General features: G+C 33.0%; 3 protein-coding genes across 3 annotated transcripts; 2 read left to right on the top strand and 1 right to left on the bottom strand.

Annotated features, from left to right (window-relative positions):
• Positions 1-830: 830 nt before the first annotated feature.
• LOC111984974 (RING-H2 finger protein ATL11) lies at positions 831-2,423 on the top strand. Its single transcript, XM_024016590.2, has one exon. The coding sequence runs from the start codon at positions 1,089-1,091 to the stop codon at positions 2,217-2,219; it is 1,131 nt and encodes a 376-aa protein (XP_023872358.1). The 5' UTR covers positions 831-1,088; the 3' UTR covers positions 2,220-2,423.
• Positions 2,424-6,694: 4,271 nt separating this feature from the next.
• Positions 6,695-7,872, top strand: LOC111984968 (putative clathrin assembly protein At4g40080). Its single transcript, XM_065774172.1, is given in 2 exon segments — positions 6,695-7,738; positions 7,740-7,872. Coding segments are annotated over 2 exon segments (981 nt in total). The 5' UTR covers positions 6,695-6,815; the 3' UTR covers positions 7,798-7,872.
• Positions 7,873-11,014: 3,142 nt separating this feature from the next.
• Positions 11,015-15,833, bottom strand: LOC111985010 (protein DETOXIFICATION 27-like). Its single transcript, XM_065774144.1, has 8 exons — positions 15,351-15,833; positions 14,634-15,175; positions 14,375-14,461; positions 14,152-14,208; positions 12,952-13,190; positions 12,396-12,514; positions 11,363-11,452; positions 11,015-11,265 (listed from the first exon to the last, which is right to left on the bottom strand). The coding sequence occupies exons 1-8, from the start codon at positions 15,636-15,638 to the stop codon at positions 11,191-11,193; spliced, it is 1,497 nt and encodes a 498-aa protein (XP_065630216.1). The 5' UTR covers positions 15,639-15,833; the 3' UTR covers positions 11,015-11,190.
• Between the last annotated feature and the right edge of the window lie 4,638 nt (positions 15,834-20,471).

Raw genomic sequence — 20,471 nt, 5'->3', positions numbered from 1 at the left:
ACGGTCAAGAGCTGCAAAAACATATATAAGGTCCTCACAATACTAACACAAAGTATGAGAAAATACTGAAATAATTTGGCTACCATTTTGCTATTTTGGTTTACTTTATAAAGTTCTTTTGTGTTAACTTTGGCATCGGAGATATTGTGGCAGGCACCACATCGGTGACCATCCTTGTGAAAACATACACAAGAATTGTGGATTGACTCTATCTGCTGACTGATGAGCTTGCTTTATCACACAAATAATCAAATATTTATTCCAAAAGCCCATTGCCGATTTCTGGCTAATTACAAAGAAAATTCTGCAGGTTATAAATTAAAGTAAAAAAAAAACATAAAAATCTTTGGGTTGATCGACGGCAAATCCAACTATGTTAATTACGTATAATAAAACTATAAATTTGCAAAACTCAATGCTCTGGTTTTTGTTCTGATCGAATTGACCACAGAGAATCACACAGTTTATTAGATTTTAGAAGTTGGAACCAAAAGAAAACAAAGAAACCTCTCACTGTTTTCATAATATCAAAATATCACCCACACAACTAATCAATACGTAGCCCTCCTCTATTACGTGGCAGCTACTCGTTAGCAGGACCAGACAACCTTCATCTTTTTATCTTTTGTTAATTTCCTTCAAACCAAACCAGACAGCATCATCGTTCGTTTACATCAAAGTCCCTTCTTGTGGGCCCCATAATTCCCTTAAGTCAAACTCAATATCCAATACCCAACAATTACAATTTAAACTTACATAACCGGCCGATAATATAAAAAAATTAAAAAAATAATTTATAAAAAACCCACAGCCTCTGTCACAGTCCCTACAACAATTTTATACTATTTATTTGTCTCTCTATACTTCTATTCTATATTTCTATACATACATTCTCTCACGCTTTTTTATATTAATGATTTTCTCCTATGCCAGCTCTGACACACAAACACAATCTCTCCCAACTTTTTTTTGCTTTTGCTTTCCTTTTTTCCTGTGCTTTCGGCAACACCCAAATCATCAAAATCAGAAACACTTTCGGTTTGTCACTCTCCTTCACTGACTCAAAAATAAACAGTTTCTGATGAGTGATGACAGTCCAGAGCAGAACCCATCACAGCCGTTCGATTCTCAAGCTCTCACAATTCAATCATGGAATGGCAGTGGCTTCGTTGGTCAAGATTGTTGTTCTCTTCCACATGTTATTACAAGTCACAGCACAGAACGACACAAACGGAGCTTTGCCACCGGACCCATTGTCTGCGCTCAAGTTCGATAAGCGCATGGCTTTGATTATGATAATCCTCGTAAGTATTTTCTTCTTCCTAGGATTTCTGTCCGTGTACACGCGCCAGTGCGCAGATCGCAGGATTCGCGGTCGGCTCGACTTAGCTATTGCCATGGGAGGAAGTGGAAGACGCTCCAGAAGGGCGCGTGGGCTCGACGCGGACGTCATGGAGTCGTTCCCGACTTTCGTTTACTCCTCTGTGAAAGGGCTGAAAATCGGTCAGGGCGCGTTGGAGTGCGCAGTGTGCTTGAACGAGTTCGAAGATGATGAAACGCTGCGTTTGTTGCCCAAATGTAGTCACGTGTTCCACACAGATTGTATTGACGCGTGGCTTGCGTCTCATTCTACGTGCCCGGTTTGTCGAGCCTACTTGGTTCCCAAACCCGGCGAAATACCTCGGCCCATTGTGCTCCAAATGCCCGAGCCGGATGCCAATTCGGGTCAACCCGAAATCGAGGAACCTTTATCCCACTCCCGACATACCCAAGATGTATTAGAAGCATCAAATGCAATAACCAATCAGAATCAGCCACAAAGATCAAGCTCAACTGGGTTCAAGTTATTGCCAAGGTCATACTCAATGGGTCACTCGTTGGTTGAACCAGGAGAGAATCAAGAGAGGTTTACGCTAAGGTTGCCAGAAGAGGTACGGAGTCAGCTTATGAGTTCGACTTCGGTGACTTCGTTGAATCGAACAAATAGTTGTGCTGTGGCGTTTCCTAGAGTGAGGAGTTCGAGGAGGGGTTTTAGGAGTGCAAGTGGGGGCATTGGGCATACCTATGACCGGTTTGCTCGATCTGACCGTTGGCGGTTCTCTTTCACACCTAATTTTATTTCAAGAACTGGTTCGGCTCGATCCCCAAAAGTTGAGGTGGACTACGTTGGTGAAAAGTCCTCTGATCCACTCCGACTCCGGCCCGATGGTGAAGTTTAGATTCTTTTTTTCTCTTTGGGTTTTTTAAGATTTCAATGTGTACATATCTCTCTCTCTCTTATTAATTGCCCATTTTATTTTTCATTGTTGAGGAATGAAATTGCAGTTTAAGTGAGTGTTCAAAGAGAAGAAAGAAAAAAAACATACATAATGCATTTTGTTAATATTGCAAACATGAAACCAGTGTCTTTAATTTCTGTTTCATATATATTTTGTTAAAATTATTAGTGATCTATTGTTGAATGTGGAGGGCTAGCTAAGCTTCATTAGTGTAGACTGTAGAGTCCACTTTTGCCAAACTTGTACACGAAATTGGTTTGGATTACTATCAACCTTATCAAACTGACTAATGACTTATGCCGAATTTGATGCAATGCCATCTGGGATGCGTGTGAAATAAAATACGCAGTTAGTCATTTATGACTAAATTCACAAAAAAAAAAACATACATAATGCATTTTGTTAATATTGCAAACATGAAACCAGTGTCTTTAATTTCTGTTTCATATATATTTTGTTAAAATTATTAGTGATCTATTGTTGAATGTGGAGGGCTAGCTAAGCTTCATTAGTGTAGACTGTAGAGTCCACTTTTGCCAAACTTGTACACGAAATTGGTTTGGATTACTATCAACCTTATCAAACTGACTAATGACTTATGCCGAATTTGATGCAATGCCATCTGGGATGCGTGTGAAATAAAATACGCAGTTAGTCATTTATGACTAAATTCACAAAGCGACACGTTGGTCGCCCATTGAAATCGACGTGTGGAATTTTTGGCTTTCGTAATTAGTTCCCATCAGAGGATATATTAAGAATAGGCAAAATTTAGATACAGTTTCTTAACTACAATACTTTAGTTCCCTTAGTTAAAATTTTGATATGTGTTTAATTTAACATTCCACACAATTGGCGTTAAAACAAAGTTTTATTTTTTCCTTCTTCCTTCTTTTTCCTGTACTGCAACTACAAGAGAACACGACTTCAAATCTCCAATTGCCTCTGTTGATGAAGCTAAAATGAAGCTAATAAAGGGAATTCTGAACTCCAATTCATAACTCAGAAGCTAAAATGCAGAACCAAATAGGAAAGATAAAAAAATCAAAAAATAAAAGCCAAATCTAATGAGTTTCAAACCAAAAAAGGGACCCTTTTCCCTCATTTTCTCAGTAACCAAACAGGAAAGATCAAAAAATAAAAGCCAAATCTATTGGGTTTCAAACCCATAAACGGACCCTTTTCAGCTATTCTCGAAACTTCCACACTCTTAACATCAACAAAGCCATCGTCATAGCCTCTTTCATTATTTTGTCCACACAAAGAGAGAGAGAGAGAGAGAGAGAGAGAGAGAGAGAGAGAGAGCGGCCCCGTCCCTTCACTAATGGCATGAGAAGCCGAAATAGTGGGGGATTAGGGAGCAGCGGAAAGATTCACTTCAGCTAGTCGGCCCGTTCTCTCATAAATTTCATCCAATGAGGAAAACTCTCTCTTTCTTGGCATCAGTGCTACAGTTAAATCCATGTTTTTATTTCCAGCAAGCCAGAGAAAGAAAGAATCATAGATCAAAAAAGAAGAAAGGAAATAGAGACACACACCAAGAGAGAAAGAAATAATCATAGATCAGAAAAGAAGGAAACAAATACACACACACCGAGAGAGAAAGAATCATAGATCACAAAAGAAGAAAGGAAACAAATACACCCACATTGAGAGAGAAAGAAAGAATCATAGATCAGAAAAGAAGAAAGGAAACATACACACACCGAGAATGAAAGAGAGGGAGATATGAGATATTCTTTTCTTTCTTTTCTTTTTTTCTTTTTTTGGGTTTTGGGTTTGGAAGAGAAGGGTCATGGGTGGTTTGGAAGAGAAAGGCTACGGGTTTGGAAGAGAAGCCATTTGCTGTACAGGAAAAAGAAGGAACAAGGGAAAAACAAAAATTTAGTTTTAACGCCGTTTGTGTGGAATGTTAAACTAGACACATGTCAAAATTTTAAGCAGGGAACCTAAGGTACTGTAACTAAAGAACTATACCTAAGTTTTGCCTATTAAGAATTTGCTTGGATGAATGCCCTTTCGTTTGTTTGTTTGAAGATGAATTATACAATAAAGAGAATCCAAGAATGTTAGGAATACATACTGAGGAGTTTACTCAAATTATGAGGAGAACTTGTTGGGCACTCTAGAGACTGCCTTATATGTCTTGGTCCATAATCTTGACTTGCGTTTTTTGGTCGTACCAAACAATTAGAAAGTAGGAAAAATTGGAAAGGGACATTGCAATAGGCTTCACTAACGACCTGTGGAGTGTGGACATGGATTTTCATACCGTCACTCGGTAATTTTAGGATTATACCCATTTTCACAACTATTTTATATAACACACACTGTAACTAGTTTTATGTCACATTTATATAAACTCATTACTTTTTCTTATTATTTATAATTTGTCACATTAAAGTTGTGACAAAATTGTAACGCAAAAGTTAATGTGACAAAATTGTAGCATAAAAGAATGTCGTCCTAAATTTTTTTCAATATAGACTGTTTCTCAATTATTACACAAGTTCTTTCGCAAGATATTTGGCCCCACCAAGATATTAGATACGTAAATTCACCCAGCAAAGCAAATGACAATGTTTTGTGGTGAAAAATGGGGTACTCTTCTTTGTGTGCGGTAGAAGTAGAATGATTAAAGATCAATTTAATCAAATCAATATTTTCACGGTGAAACTCCAAGAAATATCCCTCTCTCTGATTGGGAGTTGGGAGAGCTTGCATGTAGTGAACGCCTAACTCCCAGGTCCAGCACTATTGGGCTGGGCATTCTCAACAAAAATTAGCGTTATTCTTTCTCTATCTCCAAAGTTTATTGGGCTAGGCTTAAGACTTTTCTCCATATAAGCATTCGGCCCAGATATGACACATAAACCCTACCCAGAAATCTCAAAGAAGAGTGAATAGAACAACAGAAATAAGCTATGCCGCAATGTATATAAAATCTAGAAATTACAAGAAACGCTTTCTTCTAGTTGTTACAAGAATCGTTGTAAGTTGGAATGACGCTAGCAGCTCGTTATTTTCATTACTTCCCTTTTTATATAGTACTTTTTTTTTTTTATGATCCCAGAGAGTCATGATCATTGGAGATAGATTGTCTTTGTTGAGGTTCCTAAAGAATAAAGATAGTTTGAGGCCTAACACAATAAATTTAAATGGGGGTATTTTACATTTAAATATTAATTGAATAAATTTATTTAATACTAACCTAACTAAGATTAATTTGATAAATAATTAAATACTAACTATACGAATGTAAATATATCATAGTTTAAGCATTAAATTTAATGAAAATAAATAATTTTTTTTCTTAAAAAAGAGAGGTTTACTTTAAAATTGTAGTTTAATTTCAATTTTATATTTTGGTGTTAAGAGAGGTAGAAATTGTTTGGTCTGTGACTATGTGAGAGATTAAGTGACTAATGTTAACAAAAGAGGGATGAGACCGGGGGGGGGGGGGGGGGGAATAAAAAAAAAGGGGGGGGGGAATTAAAAAGAATAAAACTAAGTGGCATATGTGCTACAATTATTACTACAATTAGTAGATTACTACATTGCTAAACTTTTTTAGATTTAGAACACCTAATGTAGTAAGTTTTTTGTTATTTGGTGTGCCAAAATAGTATTTTAAGTGTTTTAGCATACCTAATGTTAATGCTCTTATAATTGATGAGTTGGCTTATTTTATATTTTATTTATGATAAAATATAATTTACCCTACAACTCAACCCATAGACTGGGTACATTTATACAATTATTGTAATCCCCTACTCATTGCCTCAACTCGCGATTGAATTGTCCTTTTAGGGGGAGGACAAGGCATCAATTGGCCAACAAGTTATTAGCACCTATATACAAGTTAGATAAAAGAGTGATTATAATGAAATTACAAATAATATTAAATATATCTTATAATTGATGTGTTAAACACACGGCACAAAGAAGGAAAATTATTTAATTAGAACTTTTTTTTTCAATTGTTGATGTGAGTTTTATTGTCATGTCATCATGTCAATCTATAAGGTTATGTATTAAAATTAATAATAACTTTCTTAATTGGAATATCCATAATATAGTGCATCAAGACAGAAATTTCATACATTGTAGAAATGGTCAACAAAAAAAAACCGATACCTTTGAACTTCTCCTTTCTCTATCTGGTCTTAATTGGACATTTAGCATAAAGTCAAAAGTGATGCTCTTATATTCCCATCAGCACAATTTGACAAATATGGCTTACAGAAGAAAAAGTAAGAAATGGCAGGCACGAGGCTGACTATGGTCCATACCTGCACCAATGCACCAACTATACAAGTTATTATTTAAGTTTATACTTTATATTACGTATATAGTCACATTGTATTCTAAGTTTCTAACTATTAACAAAGATATAGTAGTAATTAATTATTAATTAATTAATACACACATTAATAAAATTAAAAATCTCTAAAGCTTTCTCAAAATCATCTTAATATTTCCCTCTTCCCACTCCTTCCTCTCTAGGCTCTCCTTATCCTCTTTCTTTGACTCACCATGGGTAGGCTAAAGAAGCTAAGAAATCTCATAGATATTCTCAAAGACAAAGCCTCTTTGATCAAAGCAACCCTATCAATAACCAAGTGCCACGCCTCTGTAAACGTCGCGGTCCTCCACGCCACCACGCACAACCCGTCTCCTCCGTCTGAGAAGCATCTTGCCGCCGTTCTCAACTTTGGCAACGGGTCCCGCCTCACCGCGTGTGCATGCATAGAAGTACTTATGGATCGCTTGCATGACACGCAAAGTGCTTCCGTTGCCCTAAAATGCCTTCTCACAATTCATAACGTTATCAACAGGAGCTCCTTCATTCTAAAAGACCAGCTCTCTTTCTATCCATGCTGTGGTGGCAAAAACTTCCTTAACCTATCGAATTTTAGAGACAGTTCCGATGTGGAAACGTGGGAATTGTCCAATTGGGTAAGATGGTACGCGGGTTTATTGGAACAAAGTTTGATGGTTTCTAGGGTTTTGGGTTATTACTTTTGTTCATGTGATTCATACATAGTAGATAACAAAGATAAAGAACAAAAAGTTTTTAGCTTGTTGAACTCGGAATTATTAAAGGAAATAAATGTTCTTGTTGATTTCACAGAGAGAATTTGTGAAGCTCCGGATTCGTTACATGTTAACAGTTTGGTCTTCGAGGTGATGAGAATCGTTAGTGAAGATTTCATGTTGGTTCAATCTGAAATATTTGTACGAGTTGTGGAACTCGGGAATAGAATGGAAAGTATGATCTACGGTACCGAGTCGACTCAGTTTTTTAACGTGTTGAAGAGGCTTGAGGATTGCAAAGAGAGGCTGAATCGAGAAGATAATGATGGGTTTTGGGATTTGATAAGACAGACGAAGAAGAAGGTGTTGATGGTGAAGGAAAAGAGAGAGGAAATGAGGCTGGTGGTGGTGACGATGGGACACAGACGAGTCAGTTAGCAAGTCGACTCGGTTCAGAAAGCAAATCGCTGACTCGGGCTAGTTGTTTAAATTAATTGAATTTAATAGAGTTAAGCTATTGTCGTACATTTTACATAATTTTTACTACAATTCGTCATGTAATGAGAGTAGTAGAGAAAAAATAGTGAATCTATATTTTTACTGTTCACAATTCATCACATAAAAAGTTGTGGTAAAAATTATGTAAAATGTTATGATAATATCTTTGCTCAATTTAATTGAATAGCTTAAAATATTGTACTTAAAAACTATTTTTGTAGAGTGCATTATTGGTTCCTGCCGAAGAAATTGTCAAGAGACAAGACAATGTCCATGGCGTTTTCTTATGTTATTTACTAGGTGGGACAGTGATATGTCTTGTTCTAAATAGATATGTCATTGTCATATATACAATGAGACACTTGTAATTGAGCTAAATTCTGCTGCATGGATTCCATGTTTTTTATGATTTTTATTTGGAGTGTTTTTTTACGCACATTTGCACACATAATACATATAATCTTCAAAAATTAAGAAAACTGTAAATTCAAGTCATGGTTTTTAATGTTTCTAATATACTTTTAACTTTAATTGTTTCTACTCGGAAGAGTACCACAAAGATTAAAAATAAATGCCACCAAGATTAAAAAAATTTGTAATTTTAAGGATGTGATAGATATGAGTGATTTTGGATAGAAATAATTGGAAAGAAGAACAAGCTTTGACTCCAAGCCAGTTTGGAGCCCAAACCCTCCAACCAACTCGAAGAAGGTGACATTTACACCTTGATAAGTGGTTAAGAATCCATAGCGGATTACAATAATTTCAAGTTTAAGGATTTTTTTTTATGGTCATTGTTTAAAAATTAATAAATCATATTTCCCATAAAGTATGTGTTTTAATTTTAAACACCTACCAATGATCAATGATGTGACCTCACAAAACTCTAAATATTATTATATATATATATATATATTATAAATAGAAAGGTCTGCATCATGAAATGCTGATAAAATAGGACTCATCTATATTTATATAATATCTAAAAATTGAAGTGTAATATTGTTACGTTATTGTTGAGCTACATCAATGTAATATTACAGTCCATTTCAATCCATTAGGTTCATTTCAATTGTAAAATCTATTAGTAAATAATTAAATAAGTTAATTTAATTATTTTGTTCAAATCTATTAGTATGTGAAGTCATCTAAGCTTTTTTAAAATTAATTTTAATCAAACAATTTTATCTTTTAAATAATGCATCTTTTGAATGTTTTCATTTTAATTTTTATTAGTAAAAAGAACATTTAAATATAATTAATGGACTAAACTGATAAAGGTCCATTTTGGTCCACTAAGGTCCAGTTTAGTCCAATTCGGTCCATTCATTCCATTTCGGTCCAATTCATTCCAATTCGGTTCATTTTTATTGTAAAATCTATTAGTAAATAATTAAATGAGTTAATTATATTATTTTGTCAAAATTTATTATTAGCGCATGAAGTCATTTAAGCATTTTAAATTAATATTACTCAAATAATAAGATTATTTTAAATAAAAAAAAAAAAAAAAAAAAAAAGAAGAAGAATGTTTTCACTTAATTCTCTAATAATACAAAGAACATTGAAAAAATGAACTAACTGTTAATGGTCTAATTTGGTCTGGTTTGGTCTATACGGTCTATTTTAGTTTACTTTGGTCCATTTCATTGTAAAATCTATTAGTAAATAACAAAATGAGTTAATTTAATTATTTTTTCCACATATTATTTTTTCATTTTATATCATTTAAACATTTTTTAAATTAATATTAATCAAACAATAAGATCTTTTAAATAATGCATTTTGTTTAGTATGTTTTCTTTTAAATTTTTAATAGTAAAAAGATCAATTAAAGTAGTGGACTAAACTGTAATAATTTTAACATGAAGAACTATTTTGAAAATTATATCCAAAATTAAAGGATTAAATATAAATTATTTGATTTTTATTTATTTATTTTTTAAGAATCTTAACAATTTTAATTTCTCCTCAAGCTACAAAACTAGTCCACAAAATTCTTCCTTATATAAATATCTTGCTGGCGACTTAGGATTATAGGTCAAAGATAAAATGATGATGCATTTTAATATTAAAATGGATTAATATAATTTTTATCCTTATAATATTCATGGGTTCTTGTTGATTTGTGTAGAATATGTAGGACGATATTATCAGGCCTAAGTATTTGATGCAGAAAATGAGTCCATCTTATTGCTGGACTTAGAAATTAGATCTTTCTAAAAAATAAATGATGATATTTAAATATTGAATTAAGCAATTTAAGCAGTTCTCGTGGCTCTTCCAAATTAATTAATTAAAGCTTTCTTCCGTGTCCAGAACAAATTCCCTTTTTTGAGGCTCAACCATACAGATTAATTAATTACAAAACGGTTTATTATGTAAGAATCTACACCATCTAAATCAAAAGGGTTTTTCAATTCCTAAAAATTATGGTAATTAATGTGTTTGATCTATGACAACCACATGACATGCATGAAAATTATAGAAATTTTATATGAAAAATGAAAATTAAATAAATTCTCAACAGTTCTCCAAATTAAATAAGCTAATTAATATCCTTATAATATTCATGGGTTCTTGTTGATTTGTGTAGAATATGTAGGACGATATTATCAGGCCTAAGTATTTGATGCAGAAAATGAGTCCATCTTATTGCTGGACTTAGAAATTAGATCTTTCTAAAAAATAAATGATGATATTTAAATATTGAATTAAGCAATTTAAGCAGTTCTCGTGGCTCTTCCAAATTAATTAATTAAAGCTTTCTTCCGTGTCCAGAACAAATTCCCTTTTTTGAGGCTCAACCATACAGATTAATTAATTACAAAACGGTTTATTATGTAAGAATCTACACCATCTAAATCAAAAGGGTTTTTCAATTCCTAAAAATTATGGTAATTAATGTGTTTGATCTATGACAACCACATGACATGCATGAAAATTATAGAAATTTTATATGAAAAATGAAAATTAAATAAATTCTCAACAGTTCTCCAAATTAAATAAGCTAATTATTAGGATAGTTTATTTTTTTGCCAACTTATTTTACTATTCGGCTTATTTTTGTTACTGAATTCTTAAAAAAAAAAAAAAAAAAACTTATTTTTGTTACTATTCAAAAGTCTCATTGTACTTTTTGGTACTATTTATGAGTTTCACTATATTATTTCAGCTAACTTTTACCTTTATTTACATTACTTTTAACAAAATGTTTTCTGTTTCAACAAAATAAGCGGATTCTAAATAGAACATAATTATTAAGGTTTGAAGACAAACAACTTAACTTAAAAAAAAAAAAAAAAGTTTAAATACGAACACACACTGCAATATTGGTGAGTCTTCTCAGCAGCAAAATTCATCAGTAATATAGTTGTTAATGTAGAATCTCTGATTGATCGTCTGGTTTAGGATTTGACCACTTATTTACACGTATGCTAGCTTTCGCAGCCTGCAAATCCAAGAAATTATTGGGTTATGAATTTTATATCAGCTTATATGCAGAAGTGATGATACCATATAAATTGTGAAAATATATGGAAATGTACCTCATTTTCCCAATCACTTCGAATTGTTATGATGGCCAATATAACAGACTGAATGACAGTCCCACCGATGATCATCCCAGACCAAATTCCCTGCAGGTACACCAATTTTAATAAGCATTTTAGAAAAGTTGGAAAAGATGACATACGTGTGGTGACAAATCTGAAGACCTATAATAGAACTATCTTATTAAGCTCTTTGTTGGGAATCATCTTCTTGTTAATGGAGAAGCCAATAAAGGCCCCCATTTGTTGACCCATTGGTCTGACTCGTACTTCAGGGCCCATTCTCATCTCTTCCATTCCTGGTGTAAGGTTAGCTTAGTGTGAACTGTGAAGATAGGCTGGCTCACTTATAATCTACTTCAGGGCCCATTTCTACCTCTTCGATTCCTAATTGAAGGTCCACTGTTTCCATTCGCTTGCTTAATGAAATTTGTTATTCAGCACCAAAAAAATAAAAAATCACTATTATCTTCCTTCATGTGTCCTCCTCTCCTCTAATTCACTAAAGAGATAGACAATTTTCTTTTTAGGCTGAATTAGACCAGCGTTTACTCTGAACCTTTGATAATTAAAGACAACCACAATGCCACGTTAACAAGCACCCTTTGGAAATGCAAACTGAGTAATTTTATATGTACAATATTTTTCATAATTTAGATGGTGATTTATTAGTAATTTTCACTTGAAACTATCACTAACATCACTTTATTGTCTACTATTAATAACTTATCATGTCAAAATTGTTAAAAAAAAAAAAAAAAGTTGTATAAAAATTTATTAAGGCAAAGTGTGAATGGCCACTGGGCATGTTGTCCATAAATCATTTTCTATTGCAATGTGATCATGACATTATATAAATGCCTTGAAAAAGAAAGAAATATATGATATGAATGAAGATGCTATTAATCATAATGATGATTAATATATGATATGCCTATTATAAATTATTCCAATCATAATGATGCTTGCTAATTATCCGACACATAAAGCTAGAAATTAAAGAAGGCAGATATAGAGTTGGTAAACGTACCATAAGGCCTAGATTAAAAACCCATCCCATTAGAATTCCAAGTGGAAGTCCAATGATATAGTAACACCCAAGATTTACATACGCAACTAAAGCTTGCCATCCCGATCCAATAGCTACTCCTGTCAAAATCAAGAAAACGGATTTATAATTCTTGTAGTATTAATTAAGGTATTGCTGGTTTAGTAGCAATGTTTGCATCTCTTCTTGATTAAAAAAAAAAAAGGGTAGGTTTGAATTTCCCTCCCCTAATTATAAAATAAAAATAGAAAAAATCTATTGTCAATGCTGAAAATTTTGTGATTCAATAACATTGTCGGTTAACTGCTTGTTTGAGAAAGCTAATTTATATTGGTTTATTAGGTTTAAAAGTTAAATTAAAAAAAAAAAATACAGTTGTATTTAAAAAGAAGAAGACTTTAAAAATTGCACATGAGCCTTGTCAAAAAAGTAAAATAAATATTGCACATAATAAGCCAATTAAACTGAATAAACATAAAATAAGGTGTGTGACATACATTCTCTAGGCCCGGCCCTAGGGTTGAAAGTAGGAACTCACCTGATAAAACTGGTTGAACGCTGTTAAGAAGAATTGCGGCACCTAAGAGGTACAACAATTTATCAACTTCTTGAACCACTTCAGTGCTGGATGTAAATATGTCTATGAACTCATCGTGGAAAATCAAGATTAATAGGCAGAAAAGGAGTCCAAGCATTGTGGAATACACCAGAGACAATATACTTGCAAATTTCGCTGCTTTAGCATTCCCTGCTCCCAGTTCATTGGCTACCCTTACTCTGTGAATTTCATGGCAAAAAATTTGAAATGAAGTTACACCATTAACGACCTTTCAATAATTTTCACAGCCTCTTACTGAACTATGAAATAATTACTAATTAAATAATTAACCAACGGAGAATATTCTTATTGATCTTACTATATATAACTTTGGATATATATCCATTTGGATATAATTTATTTGGCTGAAAACTAAAAATACTGTAGCAAAATAATTTTTAAATGTATAAATAGTATTGTGGGGACCCATTTTTAATATTTTTTTCTGAATAAAGTGATTGTGAGTCCTATGAACAGTGCATGAATAGTGCACAATGTCTCTTGTACAGTATAATCCGCGTACATAAACAGTGCGGATTACTGTTCATCTACACATTTTAGTTGGCACTTCTCAACGTTTATTTTGTTTTATTGCGTTAATAAAACAAAAACGTTGAACATGAGGAGAAAAAGCAAATCTAAACACTAACATATAAAATTGATATACAACTTACTTATTCATTACCTTATAGGGAAAAAAAATCTATTTGTATTTTTAATAGAGACATTCAGGTTCAAACTCCTCTCTTTCAACTATTGAATTATAAAAATAAAAATAAAAACTTTCTCCCTCTTGTTACTTTGGGTAAGTACTATGGTAACATTTAGTAATCTTGAAATGTGGCTATTTATTTTAATTTGGCTCATATCGGAGTTCTAATTAAGATGGTGACCCACGTGATGCCGAGGATGCTTTTATGAGTCTACAGTTTGAGAGATCGAGTCATTTAATTAGATCCTTTGGGTCTCTCACCCCCAAGACTCACAACAATGTGGTAGAGAGGATTTTAAACCTATTTTTTCTTATTAAGGAGGGCATTATGATATCCTCTTGTGGTGGTTTGTATGTAGGTTCATTCCAAATTATGTCTAAGATTAACTATGAAACTAAAAAAATATGAAAGGGATGAGAAATGATACACAACACCCGCAAGAAAAGCCAAGTGGATCATCATCTCCCACCCAATGATATTCATGCTGAAAAGAGAAGAGATATTAGGAAATTATTAATCATAGTGTCATATTCAAAGTGCAATTGTTCCATAGCCTAATTAAAAATATGGGACTGAGTTTGGTTATTGTTGATATTGTTTTTATGATAAAATATATTCTAAACTTTAACAAATCAAGGCAAGTCTCAAACCAGATTGACAAGGCATCCACGGTTATAGTAGCATCCTTCAAGTACCCAGTCATCAACATAAGTATTTTGTAGTACCAAAACTCCAAACTGCATATATCACCAGCAAAAGAGAAATTATGAACCATAAACTATGTTTATCACTTATACTGCTTTATTATGTACCAGTTGCAACATATCATAATAACCATAATTTACAAAAAAAATGTTGCCGTTTTTGTATAAGTATTGAACTAGAAGTACATCACTGTATATTACATACCAGAGCATGACTCCTGAAGCAGCAGAGAGTTTAAGAAACTCCCAGAGCCCTGAAAAGGCTTGCACAGACAAACCAGTCCAAGTCAGAGGACATCCATCACACACAATATACACCAACAAGCCAACACCCAAAGCCCACCACGAGATATCCAAAGCAACAATGGCACCAACGAGTCCAAAATCCCACACAAAAACGAACAACCAACTAAGCAAAACAGTCAGCAATAGAGCCACCAAAGACATCCATGCAATCACTAATGTCTTGAGCTGGGACTGTAAGAACCTTTGCATTGGGAAGTAAAATGCAAAGCTCAAGTGCAAAGGTATGAGCCACTGAGCCACCAACCCTGTCTGCTCCACCACTTCGTTGGACAGTCCTATGAGCTTCAAAATGGGACCAGCAAAAACGTAAAAGGGCAAGAGCAAAACACAACATAGGAACAGCACAATCCATGACCTTTGAAGATATATGCCCAACATAGGGTACCTCTTTGCCCCAAAAGCCTGACCACATAGTGTCTCCAATGCGCTCGCCATCCCTAACTAATAAAATGTAGCATAAATGTTAAAGAGTAGTGTTTATCCAAAAGAGAAACTGCTAAATTTCTCAACTTCCTACAACAATGTCAAAAAAACACAGAAGAGAGACAGAGTCACAGTATATCCCCAAAACGCAGAGAGAGAGAGAGAGAGAGAGAGAGAGAGAGAGATGAATTACCACGAGGCCAAAACAGAAGCCGATGATGACATTCATGGCTATGGAGGTGGAAGCGAGTTCAATTTCGCCGAGATGACCAGCAAAAGCTTGAGTGATGACGATCATGGAGTAGGAAGCCAGTCTGTTGAAGATGGCGGGTCCAACAATGTGCCATAGCTTCTTTGATTCAATCCACACCCTTAATGCGAGGTCTTTAAAATTATGCTCTTCTTCATCTTGGATAGACGATTGTGGCAAGAGAGATTGGTTAAGATCTTCTTGATTGTCCCCGTTAGTAATGCTCCCCATGGAAGAACTATTAGCTAGTCTTTTTACCAAACTGGTTGGCCCAGGAGTACTGAGGAGAGCTATTTTCCAAAATTGTGTCTAGTGCTTGCTGTATAAAAGCATGTAACATGTGACTATGTAAGACATTCGGACAATATTATAGAGTAGCTAGTTTAAGTTTTCAAAAAAATAAAAAAATAAAAAAATAAAAAAATAAAAAAAAAAAGAGAGAAAGAGACATGACACTTTAGCCCGAAGAAATTGAAAAAATGCGCTGATATTTTAGAGTAATGCTATATGTACAATAATTGTAACAAAATTTTCCGCAATAGTGATTTAGCAAATTATTATCACTAGTTTTTATCTAAATTTTAGATCTATCACTGATATTATTTTTTTTTTCCTATCATTAACAACTTCACACTTTAGTAGTTGTAAATTATTTTTGTCTTTGGAGTTATTGTGTAATTTATTCCCTTCCCATATCTGCCCTAAGAATCCGCTTGGGAGTTCATAAGGGAATGGAATAGAATGGAATGAGATGATCATAAAGGAATGGAAAGGAATAGAATGGAATGAAATGTATTTAAGTAAGGGAAAGGAATGGAAAAGAATAGAATGAAATGGAATTAAGTAACCTTGATTGGATGTTTTAAAATAAAGGAATGGAAATGAATGAAAATGAATGGAATGTAAGTAATCCTGTTTGGGAGTAACATGGAGAGAATGGAATGGAATCATTTTATGACAATATTACTATTAGACCCCTATTTTAAAATAAAGAGTTGAATATATAAGGGTATTTTGGGAGTTTTAGTAAAAAAAATCATTAAATATAATTCAATTCCCTCCCATTTCTCACAATTTCGAGGGGAATGAAAATTTGAGATTTTAACGGAATAGAGAAGAATGAGTGTTCTCTCTTACTCATTCCATTCCCTCTCACTTAGGCTCCGCTTGGGAGTTCATAAGGGAATGGAATAGAATGGAATGAGATAATTATAAGGGAATAGAAAGGAATGAAATGTATTTAAGTAAGGGAAAGGAATGAAAAAGAATGGAATGGAATGGAATTAAGTAACCTTGTTTGGATGTTTTAAAATAAAGGAATGGAAAGGAATGAAAATGAATAGAATGTAAGTAATCTTGTTTGAGAGCAACATGGAGGGAATGAAATGGAATCATTTTATGACAATATTACTATTAAACCCTTGTTTTAAAATAAAGGGTTGAATATATAGGGGTATTTTAGGAGTTTAGTAAAAAAATCATTAAATCTAATTCCATTTCCTCCCATTCCTCCCAATTTCGAGGGGAATGAAAATTTGAGATTTTAAGGGAATAGAAAGGAATGGTTGTTCCCTCCTACCCATTCTATTTCCTCCCACTTAAACTCCCAAACAAGGGAATGGACTTTCCATTTCCTCTATTAAAACTCCCAAACAAGAGAAGGGAAGAATATTCTAAAATTATTCTTTTTATTCCATTCCATTCCATTCCATTCCTTCCTCCCAAGCGGAGCCTTAAACTCCCAAAGAAGGGAGTGAACTCATTAAAACTCTCAAACAAGGGAAGAGAAGAATATTCTAATATTATTCTTTTTATTCTTTTCCATTCCATTCCATTCCATTCTTTCCTCCCAAGCAAAGAGGTTTGGTAAGATCTGGACAATGTAAAGTATTTCCCCTCAATAGTGTGAGGGTTTTTAATGTGATATAAATTAACAAATGCCTTAAATGTTGTTATAAATTATTTTTATGGGATGAAAAAAAAATTTTGAATTTTTTTTTATATTTCTCATAAAAATAATATAAAAATTTACTTAAAATGACTTAATAACAAATACTCTAATATCACCCATTAACCGTACCTTTTTAATGTTTTTCATATTTCTGCTCATATGCTTGTTTCGTTTGGCAGCTGAGAATATGAAAATGTGGTAATCATTCAATTGTAATTCGCAGTTGGTAGCTGTGAAATTGATAAGCTAGCTAGAAGCTAGATACAGTGATCGATATAATGCAACTACTGTGTTGTTTCACCAACTAAAAGATGATACATAACTCACTTTTAATTATTATTTTTCTTTAAAATAAAGAAGAGAATGTTTTTAAGTTTAAACTGAAGTGTAAGTATAGTCATTAGTTTGAGGTGTAGTCTAAAGATCCAATGGTAGAAATCACATGGGTCAACTACTAGCCTAATTCGAATACCGTGAGTGTAATAATCTAAATCCTAAAGGTTTCAAAATACCACAAACAAACAAAAAAAGGGAAAGTTGAAAACCCCAAAATTCCTAAAGTCTAGCACTATGAAAACCCTAGAAGATTTTGTTTTGTATAAAAGGCTGAAGATCATGGTGGTAATCTTTTAAGAAATTCAAATTTTATTGGGCATTAATTCTATTCTTTTGATCAGGCTGAAAAACAGTTGGGTCTTCTACATCCTCGAAACCTAGTCTATGACAATTGAAAAGGTAGAAAAAGACAAACTTAAATAAATAAATAAAAATACATATTTTATTTCTTTAGGTTTGGTTTTGGATTGAATAGAGTTTGGTTATTTAAAGCATTAATTTTGCAATCTTTTTGTGGATTTGGTTGATAATCTCGTATCTGTTGAGCTATGATTCTTATTTTTTATTGCTTGTCTAGGGAAAAAAAAAATGTTAATTTATAATATTGGGTTAACCACTCCCTTAAGATAAAACATGTTTCCCATGTAGGGTCTATAGTCCACTTAATAAAGACTCCCAACCACTTAGGCTGGGTTTGGATTCCATTGAACATGCATGTTTACGTGTTTATCAAAAAAAAAAAAATGCATGTTTACGTTTTTTTTTTTTTTTTTTTTTTTTTTTTTATGGATTTCATGCACTTTTCACGAGATTTGTAAGTATGGATTTCAATAAATTTTTCTTTAAAACTGAGTCTCACGATACTATTCACACATTTAAAAATTATTTTACTACAGTATTTGTAATTTTTAATTTTTACCAATAAGCAGTATTCAAACATATCTTTATTTCTTTCTCCCTCTCTTTTTTATTGTTTTTTTTGTTTTGTTTTTTGGGCCTTCCTTTTAAAATAGGAGCAATTATCAATGTTTCCTTATTTAACAAATACTATTTAATACTATCAACCATCAATGTCCCGGGAATCTAGCTAAGTATAGACTAGTCAATCACTCTCTTTTTTAGGAACCAATTTTTCCTAAAAGGATATTCCAATGGAACCAAGGTACGTAAGTATTGGCTGTGTGGTATGCAACTATATGCATTAGTATATATTATTATATTAACAAACTAAAAAAAGAAAGTAAGGTGAGATTGTGCAAACACTAAGGGGCTATTTAGATTTTCAGTTTCCATTATCTATAATTCTGTTTTCATCACCGATAACTCAAAATATGTGGGTCTTATGACTGAAAAATGTGTCTAGCATTGTTTCTAGTTTTTGTTTTCATCACTCAATTTTCTGATTTTTGAGTGATGAATTATGGAAACTGAAAACACATTTTAGGTGTTTTCAACTTATGAAAACAAAGTTATGATAGCATTTTTGTAATTAAACCCACATACATGGGACCCACTGTAAGCGCAAAGTCACACCAGGCACACCTTTTTCTTCTTTCTTTCTTTCTTTCTTCTTCACAAACTCACTCCAACGACCATTTTTTTTCTTCTTCTTCATTCTTTTTCTTTCTTTTCTTCTTCACAGAAACACCAAATATACTTTATCCAAAAAAAGAAAAAAAAAAAGAAAAGAAAAAAAGAAACAAACGGGTACCAATTTCTCAAACCCAGAAAATCAAAACCCAGAAAATCAAAACCATAAACACATGAGTTAGATCATACACACTAACACACAAACACAAACCCACAAACATGTTCATCCACACGGCCACAAAAATTCCATTGTCACCAATCATTCCAATCCAACGGCCACAAAACAAAAACTCACTTTTTGCTAAATTAAGTCAACAAACAGTGAAGCTTAAAAGCAAAACCAAAATCTAAGTACAAATACAAAATAACAGTGTAGAAGTGAGAAAAAGGAGAAATGGGTTTCATGGTGTGCTGTTGCAGGCAACCAAAAATAAAACCTATACTGCTAAAAATATATGTAGTAGCGCGAGTAAAGATTGTTCCCACAGAGAGTATCTAGCCTAATTTTATGCTATGTGAACAAGGAGGTGGGGGGTTTGAGTATAATGAAAACAATTTTAAGAAAAACAACTAAGGAACAATTCAAATTAAAGTATCAAAATCAATCAAAAGAACAAACCTTGGTCCAAGTCAACATCTACCATTGGAATTTTATAACTGATCATCGATGCAAGTATATATATCAATTCACACTTTGAATATTCACTGTTGGAACTATTTTCCTATCTCTCCTTAGTTGCAGTTAATTAGAAAACAAGCGATCTAATTAACCCTAACTATTAAACAACCCAAGACAAGCGCTAAATGTTTAATTTAGTAGCAGCCTTAAGAACTAGAGAGATCGATGAAGCTAAACAACACAAACACAAGCGGTTGTATTTAATTTAGTCGAGTGTTCTTCCTAAAATCTAATAATTTCTGACACAGCAAATTATTAAATCTTGGTTGCTTTACAAGTTAGAGAGATCAAACAATTACAGATTTGATATCTAATCTAGCAGTAGATTGCAATGAATAATAAACTAGTAGGCCTCGTAGTAATTAAACGAGACAATCATGAAAATAGGCACAAAAGAATATCCGATATTCAAAGTATAAATTGAACAATAAAAAAAAATTAGATCTCATAGTTTTATTGATTCCGAGGTTTTAGTTTCCTTCAACCAAGTATAAAAGTTTTAGTCACG

This window comes from Quercus suber, unplaced genomic scaffold, assembly GCF_002906115.3.
Source record: "Quercus suber isolate HL8 unplaced genomic scaffold, Cork oak 2.0 scaffold_87, whole genome shotgun sequence".
NCBI lineage: Eukaryota > Viridiplantae > Streptophyta > Magnoliopsida > Fagales > Fagaceae > Quercus > Quercus suber.
The sequence above is the reverse complement of the archived record's forward strand: the minus strand, read 5'-3'. Positions and strand labels throughout refer to the sequence as shown.

What these genes read in the sequence shown, in the direction of transcription:
- LOC111984974 (XM_024016590.2), top strand. Translation starts at nt 1,089, where the DNA reads ATGACAGTCCAGAGCAGAACCCATCACAGCCGTTCGATTCTCAAGCTC.
- LOC111985010 (XM_065774144.1), bottom strand. Translation starts at nt 15,638, where the DNA reads ATGGGGAGCATTACTAACGGGGACAATCAAGAAGATCTTAACCAATCT. An exon ending in GTGGATGCCTTGTCAATCTG is followed by an intron (nt 14,209 to 14,374) that starts GTTTGAGACTTG and finishes TTCTCTTTTCAG; the next exon opens with CATGAATATCATTGGGTGGG. An exon ending in TTTTTAATCTAGGCCTTATG is followed by an intron (nt 11,453 to 12,395) that starts GTACGTTTACCA and finishes GTGTACCTGCAG; the next exon opens with GGAATTTGGTCTGGGATGAT.